Source organism: Amblyomma mixtum, chromosome 3 (assembly GCF_055824585.1).
Source record: "Amblyomma mixtum isolate Tamu chromosome 3, ASM5582458v1, whole genome shotgun sequence".
NCBI classification, from domain to species: Eukaryota; Metazoa; Arthropoda; class Arachnida; order Ixodida; family Ixodidae; genus Amblyomma; species Amblyomma mixtum.
Genome location: NC_143014.1, coordinates 32,114,405 through 32,125,986, shown reverse-complemented (window position 1 = coordinate 32,125,986; position 11,582 = coordinate 32,114,405). Strand labels below are relative to the sequence as shown.

The window sequence follows — 11,582 nt, the reverse complement described above, 5'->3', positions numbered from 1 at the left end:
CATTATTTCTATTCACTATTAAAATTAATTTTACAATAAAAGTGAACAAACTTTATTCTTTTAATAATAACAAATATGACAATCCCCAAGCCCTCAACCCTCACTCTCGCATATTGGTTGTATTAACTCTATGCTCGCATAGAAAACAACGCCAGCAGAAAAGCGAAGAACAACAGTCGCTCTAAAATGAAAAAGTATGTATAAATGTGCAATGTCTTTCGCAAGAGAAAACGCTTTGAATTTGACGCTGTACGCAAAAAAAAAAAAAAGAGAAAGAAATGTGACGACGGCTGCCGGCGTTGGCTGCTTATTGCTGTTGAGCATGAGAGTTGAAGTTGAAACTACTGGAAGAATATTGCACTCGTTAAGTAGCTGCATGATTCAGTATTAAAAATATTTGGTGCACACGATTATGAATGCTCTCGGTATGATTAGTAACTCATGAAAATGCGGACCAAGTAAACAAAAAAAATTTGCAGTGGTACATAGTGGTACTGGCACATGCGAATTTTTTATCTGACAATCAAAGCTGCAATGAACTGCCGGCGTCACGCATCATTCAAACCCATTTAAAGCTCAAGAGCCACTGCGAAAAGAGATGCAAACAGGGTGTTTCGTTGAATATGCTTCAGAGCAACAAAGCGAATGGTCAACGTTGATAGCATTGGTTGGTACAGATTGGTCTGTTGCGTCCGCTCGTGAAACCAAACTGATGGTTACAAGCATACTGGCCCCGAATTTACGTCACGGAAGGTGTTTATGAACGTTGATATCTGCTTGATGCGAGACGCGCGGCCGGCTGCTCATCCCCACCGGCGACACTCGCGGTGCTCGCGGCAGCATCAACTGCAGTGGCGACGCCTAGCGTTAGCTTGCGGAGATGCTCCTGCATCGCATCATCCGACGGGCTTTTGAGAGGTGCGTTTGCGGTGGATGGTCGCGCAGTGCGTTAGGGTGAGGGGTTGTTGTCGGTGTTGTCAAGGGATGCTTTCTGATCCGTGCACCGGACACCCGCGATCATAATGCAACTCTGCGTAGCCGGAGAAGATTGCTAGTGCGTTTCGCGGCGTAAGTCGGAGAGATCAGTCAAATTGAGAACTTTTCATCAAAAGATCTACTTATCATGGCTGCGACAGTCGTGTGCTTATGAAAACTCGCACGTACAAACGAACCAGTTGCCCACCATCTTTTCCCACAGTGTGAAGGACGTTGGCCGCCGAAATGGCTCAGGACATCGAGATTGCCAGTCTGCCTCCCGACGTGCGAGAGAAGCTCGCGGAGTTGGAGCTGGAGTTGTCTGAAGGTGAGACAAACCACAAAATCCGTAGGCCTAACAGCGGCAGGGGTTAGCAGACGACTAACACCCTGATGTGTAAACGTAAATTTCTTCGATTTCGCGCATTTATTCACTATTCCGTCCCTACCCTGACGGCGTGTAAAGTCCTATAATTCGTTTGATCTCAGACCGCTGTAGTGCTTACCGATATATTTAAAGCATACGCGTTTTTGTAAAAAAAAATATCAATACATCGGCGATTTATTGCTGCACCTAGATGTATAGCTGAATGCAACTTTTCAGCAATACTCGTCGTGGTGAAGGTTTGAGTAGTACTACACTGAACGAGCTTGCCTTGGAAAATACTTCATTTCTTCTTTCCAGACAACCATCCCGGTGGTTTTTCAGTTTTAGATTTTGAGAAACTTGCTGCTTCTTCTACTATTGAGCAGCTATGACCTGTTGGCTTGCAACAGTTCGCAGCAGCTCACTGAACCGTGAATGCGTCAATTCCTCGTATGTTTCGTTGTTATAATGCGGACTGATTGGAGCTATATCAGGTAACTTCACAGCACGTTTCGCTTGAGTTCGTAATTTTGTTGGCTGTGGAAAGGGTCGATGTCAGTAATCGGGTTAATCTTCCGTGGTGTAAGTGCCCGTTTGTAACGGGTTATTTGTAATGCACGCAAAAAAGAAAAAGCTTACAAATGTCCAGAGAGTACCGGTGACAGTGTAGATAAACTTCCCTCCCGGTGCGGTAATTCGTGAAGCAATTCTTACTGGCGGCCTCGCAGTTTTTGACGAAATGAGCAGAAAGTAAACGTGCCGTGTAGTCACAATAGCCGCTCATCGCCGGTTCGTATGATGCACCCTTACGATGCGGGCGGTAAGGTTCGTTCACTTCGTTCAAGCCATCTGTGTCGCAGCCTTTCGTATTGCCACCGCTGTTCCGCGCATTCGGTGCTTCGCAGTGCTAAAGCATCGATCTGTACTTTCTTGATAGTTTTTTGTGGACTGTCACTTAGTCTTGGGCCAACTGAGCGGAGCGTGACAGATCACCGGCGCACGATGGGGAAGAGGAAAAGAAAATAGTTATCTCGCTTGCGGAATGAAGCAGCCTTGAACAGGAACCAAGTCCTGCTCGGAGATGCGTCTGACACTTGTGCCTGTTTTTTTTAGGGATGAAAGCTCCGAGCGCACTTGGCTACTGCTTCTACTCTGCGCCATTGGTGATAGGTGACGGCACCTCTGCTCGGAGAAGGCAGCTGAAACCTCAAGGGTGCTTGTATTTGAGTCGCGGTAGCTTGTGTAGTTGCGTTGCATGGGTAATCGTCTGCTTGGTATGGTCCAGCGTTACAAGTGGCCACTGTAGGACATGAGTGCCTAATACGCCTTCTGATGTAAAATAATTGTAGGATACGCAAGCTGCACGTGGGCTTTCGGATTAATTCGGTCCACGTGGGGTTATTAACGAGGGGTGAAATCGTACAGCTCACCAATATCGCTGAAGTAAAATGTGTTGCAGTTTGTTATACCATTGATATCGCGTTTATCCGCTGCTGCCTCGCTGGGCAACCTGAGGCAAATGCACTGGTGATCGCCGGTATTCGCACAGCAAGTCGTTTCGCGTGCTTTGGCGCATATGCTTTCTGGGCGAATCTGGCCACGGTACTGAAGATCACTTTAACGATACTCCTTTTTTTTTTTTCTGGGGTTAGCCGCTGGTGTTTTGAAAATGCGAGCTTGCCCCTGGTGAATGTCGGGGCGAGGGCTTGACCACGCCTGCTGCGGCGACGTTTTTAAAAACTAATTACAGACAGGTGGTACTGGTGGCCCTGTGCGCCCGCTTTCGCAGTAGTTCAATACAGGCAACGGGACTGGCGCGCGCATTGTCTCGACCCTGGCCTGGATCTCGCCGCGATGATGGTTTCGGCTCGTTTTACCCTCGTTAATTCCTCGAGCGTGTGCTTCATGCAAGGGTGTCTTGGTGCTCGGCGGCCGCGTACTGGCCTTCTGATTTGAGGATGCGCTTCCTCGTTGGCGTCTGGCGCCAAGGACGCGCCCATCAAGCGGCTGCTGCTGTCGCCGTCCGCCCTTCGAGCTGAGAGCTGGACGTGGCGATCGTTCGAAATGCAGCTGAGCGGCTGGGGCCCAATTTCTGCCTAACTTGGGCCGGTATAATATAATGATTTTGTTCCACTTAAATTTTTGGCGGAGTCTGTGCACAGCGCAAAGTTTAAGATACGGGCATTCCGTGCAGCGGACGGTGCGAATGTTCCAATGGGAATACGGGCACTTTGCCGGAGAACTGCGCCGGTCGTGAGGCTGCGCACATGGGCCCGTGCGTGCAGTGTCGCCGAGGGTGGCCTCCGGGCAGCCTTATCGCGGGCGGTTGCGCAGTCGTGCCTCGCATGGAAGGACGCTGATAGATGGGCGACGCGCGGTTGGGCAGCGTTCCCCGGCGGCCGAAACACAAGTCTCCTGGGGTTACGGTCGCCCGTGGCTTGGAACGCATTTTGAGTGCCTCTGGCCCGTAAATGTTTATTCATGGGGTCCTTACCGGATTGAGTGTGGGTCTGGGAATGAGATTTGTTTTGTCCTAGTTCAAAGCATTTTAGCGCGGTGAGCGCCTTATTATATTTTTGGCAAGAGCACAATTTTTTGTTTATCGGAGAGGGTAAACTACGCCCTGTATTGGAGACCAGCGTGGTGCGGGTTTTTATTCGATATGTTTAGGCGGCAGGACCGAAGCAGTTGACGTTTCGCGACGTTCCCCGCCAACGACCTCGGGAATTCACGCGTTGAGTGGAGCAGTTTTTGCCCAATGGTTTCCTGGACCGGGCAGATTTTGTACCGAGGCGTATCTTGACTCCGACGAGGCCAAGTTTCTATCTGGAGAGGTTCAGACCTGGAAGGTCAGTCGGGTGCACCTTGTCATACCGCTGCCTCTCTCGGTGAGATATTGCATCCCCGCACCCTGTGCCCTAAATCTCTGTTCAGGGCCCACCCGAATCATGCTGTAACATGTATTTGCGAAATGTTAATATTTCCGCTTAACTATAAGCACCAGGGATTCAGCGAAGCACAAAATTTGGCAATCAGAAAAGGCGCCGATTTCTTCGGCGCTGCTCACGAATGCAGGGATATTTTTCACTCTTCTTTTTGCAGCCGGTCCCCAGTTCTTTCCTTTCTTTTCCCTGCCCTACTTATGAAAAACTGATCAAGCCTATGCGTTCAGGGAATGTAGAGGGGCTTTCATTCAGGTTCTGTCCCTCGAGTTTATCCACGGTCGGCTTCTTTGTCGTTCGACGCTGCCTTCGCTCAATTTTCCGTGCTGCGAGAGCGTACGCGTGGGCGCTTCATGGAAAGCAATCTTCGACCTGCGCTGGAGGCAGTTTCCTAAATCCGTCCGCCGAAGCGAACTTTCGTCCCATCTCGATCGAAGGATTCCAGCTTTCGATGCTTTGGCTCTCCATGAGAATGTACACCTTTTCGTGGTGTTCGCTTAGGGGTGCAACAAAATGCAGCCCTTCACCATTCTTTTATTCCCGCGTGTATAAAGGAAGATAAATAAGGTCCTCTTAGGAAATTTCGCGCGCTCTGCGATATTAATGCCGGGAATTCGTCCGGCCAGTGCTTTATTCTGCAGGTACAAGTTCACTGCGCATATCGCGGGGGGTTTCATTTGTGACGAACACTGTGAGGAACACTGCATGTTATGACAGAATGGTGGCTCTGAGTCGCGACGGTGTGCGCTTGCCTGACACCGCTACCCAGGATTGGTTGGCCGTCACGAATGGCCGTATGCGGTATCTCCTGCGGTCGTCGGGAGACGTTTCCGCGTTGCCACGGGCGTTTGGGACGAGGCGGGACGCGTTGCCCGACGAGTGATGGGAAGCGAAAGGCTTCCAGAAACGGTCATTCGGGCGCGGAGCCCAATGTCGCGGCCCCTTGCCCCCATTCGGAGTGAGCCCTTGTTTCTGAAATCGTCGCCGATAGAAACAACGCCCTGTCCTATTCAGTAAACTCGGTGCCAATTATTCCGAAACTTGAGAACAGGAATTCGATGTGAAAATTTCGAATATTCGCACACCCCTGGAAACCGCTTTCCTCTCACCGTTTTGTTTTTTGTTTTTTTTCAGGGACCATGCTAACTGGTCTGTGGTTTTTGCGGTAGCGGTTAGTTGAATAGCTGGCCCTTGTTACCTTTCAGCGTATGCGACGTTTTATGTTCACTGCTCGACCACTTTGCTAACACTTGCAACCTGGCCCAGTCCCGGCTGTCTTTGCTCGTTGTGCAGCTTTGCCGTCGCGGTGCAGTGGTTGTGGTACTCGGCTGCTGGCCCGAAAGACGCGGGTTCGATCCGTGCCGCGGCGGTCGAATTTCAGTGGAAGCGAAATGCTAGATACCCGTGTACTGTGCGATGTCAGTGCACGTTAAAGCACCCCAGGTGGTCGAAATTTCCGGAGCCCTTCACTACGGCGTCCCTCATAGCCTGCTGAGTCGCTTCGGGACGTTAAACCCCCATGAACCATCTTTGTGCAGCTTTCACTTTGGCATGGGAGCGAACTAGAAGGAATACAGAGACAGTTACCGGCTGAGGAAACTGCCGCATGTTTGTCGGCCACCTTATCTGCGACCGGCTGAATAAAACGGATAAGGTCGGAGGCTATAGGCGGCAGGAAGCGACACAAGAGTGGAGCCTGTTACCGCAGTCAAAAGTAAATTCTTCATCGCCCGCTTTCCATACATTCTGGAATAGATGTGTGGAGCTTAACTGCCATTGTGCAAATTGCGCAATGCATCATTAAATCTCGATATATACGTCTTGGGGGCAGATTTTTTTTTTTTTTTTTTTAGAGTCGCTGTCCATAACTTTTTGACGCGGGTGCACGCATTTACTCGCGCACACGCGCTTGCTCAAAGGAAAAGGAACGGTCCGGCTATAAAAATCCGATCAATTCTTACTCGTGTTCATTGTAAAAAAAAACAAAAAAATGAACGCGTGCATGTTCGTGCACGCAGTAAACGCAAGTGGGGAACGTCGTCCAAATCCCCCTCAGCTTCTCGTCGCTTGAGTTGACGATAAAGTTTATTCTCTATCTGTCCCGTCAGCAGAGTATTTAGTTACACTTTGTAGCCCACAGCTTCTTTTTTTTTGTTTTTGTTTTTGTTGAGCTGGTACTATATGTTACACACTGTTCTTGCCCCCGCCTTATGTAATGCCCACGGGCCCTTAAGGCTTCAATAAATGAAATGAAATGAAATGAAATGATAGCCTTGAAACCTGCCCTCGAGCCGGGCGAATGCGGTAGTGGCGGCGGCACGTGGGCAGGGGATGCCTGTCACCTGCGGTAGCGGAGTTGTGTGAACAGGGCGGGACGTGGGGCTGCACGCTGCGTGCCGCCAGTGTGGAAACGCGGGAGGGAGCGTTGGTAAACACGTACCGCAGTGCGCTACAACAAAAGGAGATGGTGCCGCTATCCACTCAGCTGCCCGCGGTGATGTCTGTCCTGTTCTTTTTTCGAGCTTTGGTTACACCCGCTGGCGCGCCGTTGCGTCGACGCAGCCTCGCCAGGCTTCACCCCGTGCCGATAGGGAGCCGACACGTTTTTTTTTTGTTCTTTGCCTCCCCCTTCATTGTAGTCTGCCTGTGCTGCGCTGCCTGTAGCGGGATCTTCTGCGGCTCGTGTATGTGCCGCCCCGGTAGAGCAGTGGACGGATGCCTCGGTTTAGCTCTCGCAAAATACTGCACTGTGGCCACGGCTTTCGCGCGCGGTGAGCTGCTGCAGCTTCTCGCGAGTGCACTATACGTCAACGGGTGTTTACGGGCATATCGTTGTCTGAAGCTTTTTCTGTCCTTGTTCAGTTTCTGCGGTGACGGCTGATAATGACGTTCGTTGGCTGGGAAAGGAAGAAGCAGGAAAGAAAGCTGTGCGGTGGGGTTTCCACAACCTTTGTTTTTCCCGTTTTTCACCTTCCATGTGTACTAGCCTTGGCAGTCCGTTCCATCCTGACGCAGTGCAAGTGATTAACGTCGTCCCGCTAACAGCAGTTTTGACTTCAACGTAATCGCGCGGTGCTGTGAAGTGCAAAGCGCGTGAGAAGACGCGAACGACGTGTACGCGAGTAAAAAAAGTGTGTGTGTGTGTGGGGGGGGGGGGGTATTAATGATTAGAACACGCGTGCACGCATCGTTCTTTTCTCTTTATGGTGTTACTTGCCTTTCAGTACGAATTTGGAGTAAATAATTGAGATGATCTGGTTGGCGTTTTCCCTTAAACAAAAGCGCCTGCGTGTCGTTTTGGTTAGTGGAAGACTGTTCGCTGAAGCCCTCGTGACCGGCGTTTCGCGCGAGGGCAGCTCGCTGCGGTTGACGTTGACTCTTCCAGAACTGCCGAGGAAACTGGAGAAAGGAAGGCGCCAAGCTTCCTTTTTTTTATTTTTATCGCCTATATATCTCTTCCCATGGATACAGTATAGTGGTCTGGAAGGCGTCGAATGCCCGAGACGCCGAGAGATAAGCCCGGTCGGCCGAATCAGCGTGTTGTTGTCAGCCGCGTCGTGCGGCGCTCTCTCCACGCCGTGTTTTGTACACACACCGGTTGCAGGATGTCAGTTAGCTAGGTTGGTGTCGGCTGAGTACGTGACCTAGGTACTGTGCATGTGCGAATGGCATCACTCGAGCGGTGGTACCCTTGAGGGCAGATCTTGACGATTTCGGTCGCAGAGGACGTGCTGGGTGCATAGCGTGGGAACGGAAGAACCTTGGTTACCTGCCATGCTGTGATGTTCTTGCCTCTATCTGTCAGTTTTGCCCGGGCCTAGGCTTTGTACTTAACCGCCGAAGACCGAATGGCATGTATGACATAGAGTGGGCGATAGAAAGTAAATAACAAAAATAATGCCCTGCCCGCACCGCCTGTGGCACAACGGGTTCGATATGTGTGACATATTAGGGTTTACGCCCCAAAAGAAATAAATAAAATTAAAGTGTCCAGCAGCGGAAGCGAGTGAGCTGCGAGTCCGGGTTGAATATAATTATTTCACAGATAAAAACAGCGGAGGGGGAGGGGGGGGGGGCGCATAATGCGATCCTGCAGCTAAATTCCATTCCGCGCATCGGTGTCCGCCTGCTATAACAGAAAGAAAAGTAAGTGTACACGTCTGTCGTTGAAATAGCGCTGCAGCGCTTTGTTGAAACGAAAGCTCGGGTGTCGAATTTGAAACGACCATTCCAGGCTTGCGCATTGTCTTGGGCTTGGATTCTCAACGCGTGATGCATTTAATGCCAGCTCGTTGCGCCGTGTAACGATTATGTTCATGGTGGAAAAAACAGCGCAAAGTAAGACAGCAAACACAGAACACGAGGGGAGACACTACAAGCACTGACTCGCAACTAAGGTTAATTAGAAAAAACAGACAGAATATATACAGTAACCACCCACGACTGCGTACGTCATACCACAGGGGAAAAAAACAGATTACATGCATGGCGTGAAAGATGATTTAAACAGTAGCATCGCGCGTGTGCACCCGGTTATTTAAGTACCTAAATTCCAAATCTGACAAGGCCACTGAAGGTTCTCTGACGCACCGTTTGCCGTTTTTTCGTATAAAGAACGCTTCCATCAGCTCCCGGGTCACCTTATCTACAACAAAACATGTGTCGCCTTTCATTCCTTGCAAAAAGGGTGTTGTATATCGTTTGCCACTGTCTTGCGGTAAAGAGTATATCGGGCAAACGGGGCGCTGTGTAAACGTAAGGCCCTTTGAGCACCGCAACTTACTCGGCAGTGACTCGCGAGACAACCTTCCCGCACACTGCCGGGTTTGCAAATGCACACCCCTTTTCCCGAAAACCAATGTGCTTTTTCGCCACCAAGATAAGGTGACCCGGGAGCTGATGGAAGCGTTCTTTATACGAAAAAACGGCAAACGGTGCGTCAGTGAACCATCAGTGGCCTTGTCAGATTTGGAATTTAGGTACTTAAATAACCGGGTGCACACGCGCGATGCTACTGTTTAGATCATCTTTCACGCCATGCATGTAATCTGTTTTTTTTCCCCTGTGGTATGACGTACGCAGTCGTGGGTGGTTACTGTATATATTCTGTCTGTTTTTTCTAATAAACCTTAGTTGCGAGTCAGCGCTTGTAGTGTGTCCCCTCTTGTTCTGTGTTTTCTGTCTTAGTTTGCGCTATTTTTTCCACCATGAATTCACACCAACTAGCCCAAATGTCTGCTTTGCTAACGATTATGTCCAGCAGCTTCTTCAGCCGATCCTAGCAAAGTGTGTGTGTGCCAGTCCACCGTGAAGTGGCCTCGCAGTAGCGAATGCCCTTCGTGGGGCCAGTTTGTGACCCCCGTGGAATGCTGAGGCGTAAGGAATGTTCCGCTTGTGTTCACGAACGGCGTGCACTTAATTCGACGCTTCAGGCGGCGGCGGATGCGAGTGATGAATAGTCGAGGCGCAGTGCAGGCGCTTTCTGGGAAAACTAGTGCGCTCTCGGTTGGCTGCCCACGGAGAGGCTGTAATCTCCCGTCCCATGTTCTAGACGACGAGAACGGCGGTGCCACCTGCAGTGAAGTTGTCGTTGGTCGTTTCGCGCTAAACACTTTTAATTCAGACCTTGGTACTGAAGTGCAAGCAAAGAGCGGGCCGCCACCTTCGGCCTATTGTTCTTAAAAGTTTGATTCGTGCGTAAGCTCGCGAGCTGCCGACGGCCGTGAGGCCGATTTCAAACCTCGCTCCTCGCATCCGTGCGTGGAAGATGGGGGCATTTGTTTCTTTTTCTCCCGAAACATCCCGGGGAGTCTCGTGTGGATGTCGGCCCCGCCGCGTTCTTCGTGCCGATGGGCGCCCGAAGGCTGCCTGCCTGCCCGTAAGAACGCGGCCAGGCAAATTGCAAAGCGGCGGCGGAGGGCATCGCGTCGTCATGCGCGGGGGCTCCTCGCGAAAGTCGGTCAGGTCAGATGGGCCGACTGGTTTTTCGAGATGGTTATACAACTAAGGGCGGCTCGAAGAAGCGGCCGATCGGCGCGACGCAAGGCCGTTTTCTTTCTTCTTCTTTTTTTTTTTTGTTTCCTCTCCGTCCTTTATTTCTGCGCTGCGTCGAGTGGTTGTGTAGCCGGTTCAGTGAGCGGGCTCGTCGGCAAGCACTGTATCTCTTCTCCGGCGGGTCTAGCGCTCGTCTTGCCGCGCTTCTCTTCCCAAGTTCCGCCTGTACAGTGGTTACGCGGGGCTGTATGCGTTCAGTGTGGCGCCCGAGACATACATGGTACAACTTTTTTCCTGCGCACATACAGTGTCCGTCGCGCGTGCCATCAGATTCGCTCTGGAGCGACTTCTGGTCTGGTACGACCTGGATCTTCTAAGGGCTCCAGCCATTCACAAGTGCGGGTAAAATCAGCCCAGGCCATGTAGCGTACACCTCAGGTGGTGCTGGCGCCTTTCTATGTGGAGAGACGCGATTGGCAGCAGCGACGCCTTCGTTCATTGCGGTGCTACCTGTGATTTTTTTCCGAACGACACGTATTCTCTCTCTGTCCCTCGTTTTCTTTTTCCGAGGCTTCGGGGCGGGGGGGATGTCGAAAACGGGCTTGTGCCCAGCATTCTTTATACGCGCGACCACTGAGCGCACGCTTGACGTTGTAAGCTTGCTGCACATCCTCATACGACCGGAAACAGGCTATGAGCAGCGACCAAAAGTGAAGCGAGAGCTGCACTGTGAAGGGGCTCTGAAAGGGGCTCTAATAATTACGTTGCGGTATGCCTGGGATGTAAAAGCACTCCGCTTCACGAATGTTGTCCAACAAGAATTTTTTGTTTAATGCTAATGCGCTTTGTGGAAGCCGAGTTATCTGTAGTAAAAACTTAAATTTTAGCGTGTTCGGGCCTTTCCTTCTCCCCTGGTCACTTTCTGCACGCTGGAAGGTCGGCGCTCCTCAGCCGTTCTCACCTGGCGGAGCTTCCTGATTGGTCGGAGCTACGCGGCTTATTGGCCGCGGCCATGGCAGCTGCCTGACGTCTTGTCAGAATCTAACCCATAGCCGCCTCTCAACTTGTATGCGCAGCAGCGGTGCTACACAGGAGGGTGTGGGCATGAAAATGTCGCCGGGAAGAGGTCGCCAGCTTTCGCGCGTGGTTCTCTTCTGCGGGTAGAAGTGTATTACTTGGCTCAGGTGTTAATGATAACACAATGCAGTGATTGAGCGTGTTGATGTGCTCTCCTCGGAAGGTGTTTCAGAGCCCCTTCGGTCGGCAGCCGTTTTCATATCGTTCCGTATTCGATGCAGGCAAAG

At 51.0% G+C, this 11,582-nt stretch overlaps 1 protein-coding gene across 3 annotated transcripts in view; it reads left to right on the top strand.

The window, feature by feature from the left end:
• Window positions 1-899: 899 nt before the first annotated feature.
• DIP2 (disco-interacting protein 2) overlaps window positions 900-11,582 on the top strand; it is a 191,275-nt gene continuing 180,592 nt past the window's right edge. For 2 of the 3 annotated variants that reach the window (XM_089578589.1, XM_089578592.1), the window contains exon 1: window positions 900-1,303. In XM_089578589.1, coding sequence (XP_089434715.1) covers window positions 1,222-1,303 — 82 coding nt within the window. In that variant the 5' untranslated portion in view covers window positions 900-1,221. The remainder of the gene's footprint in view (window positions 1,304-11,582) is intronic. The other variant, XM_089578587.1, reaches the window with a different exon arrangement.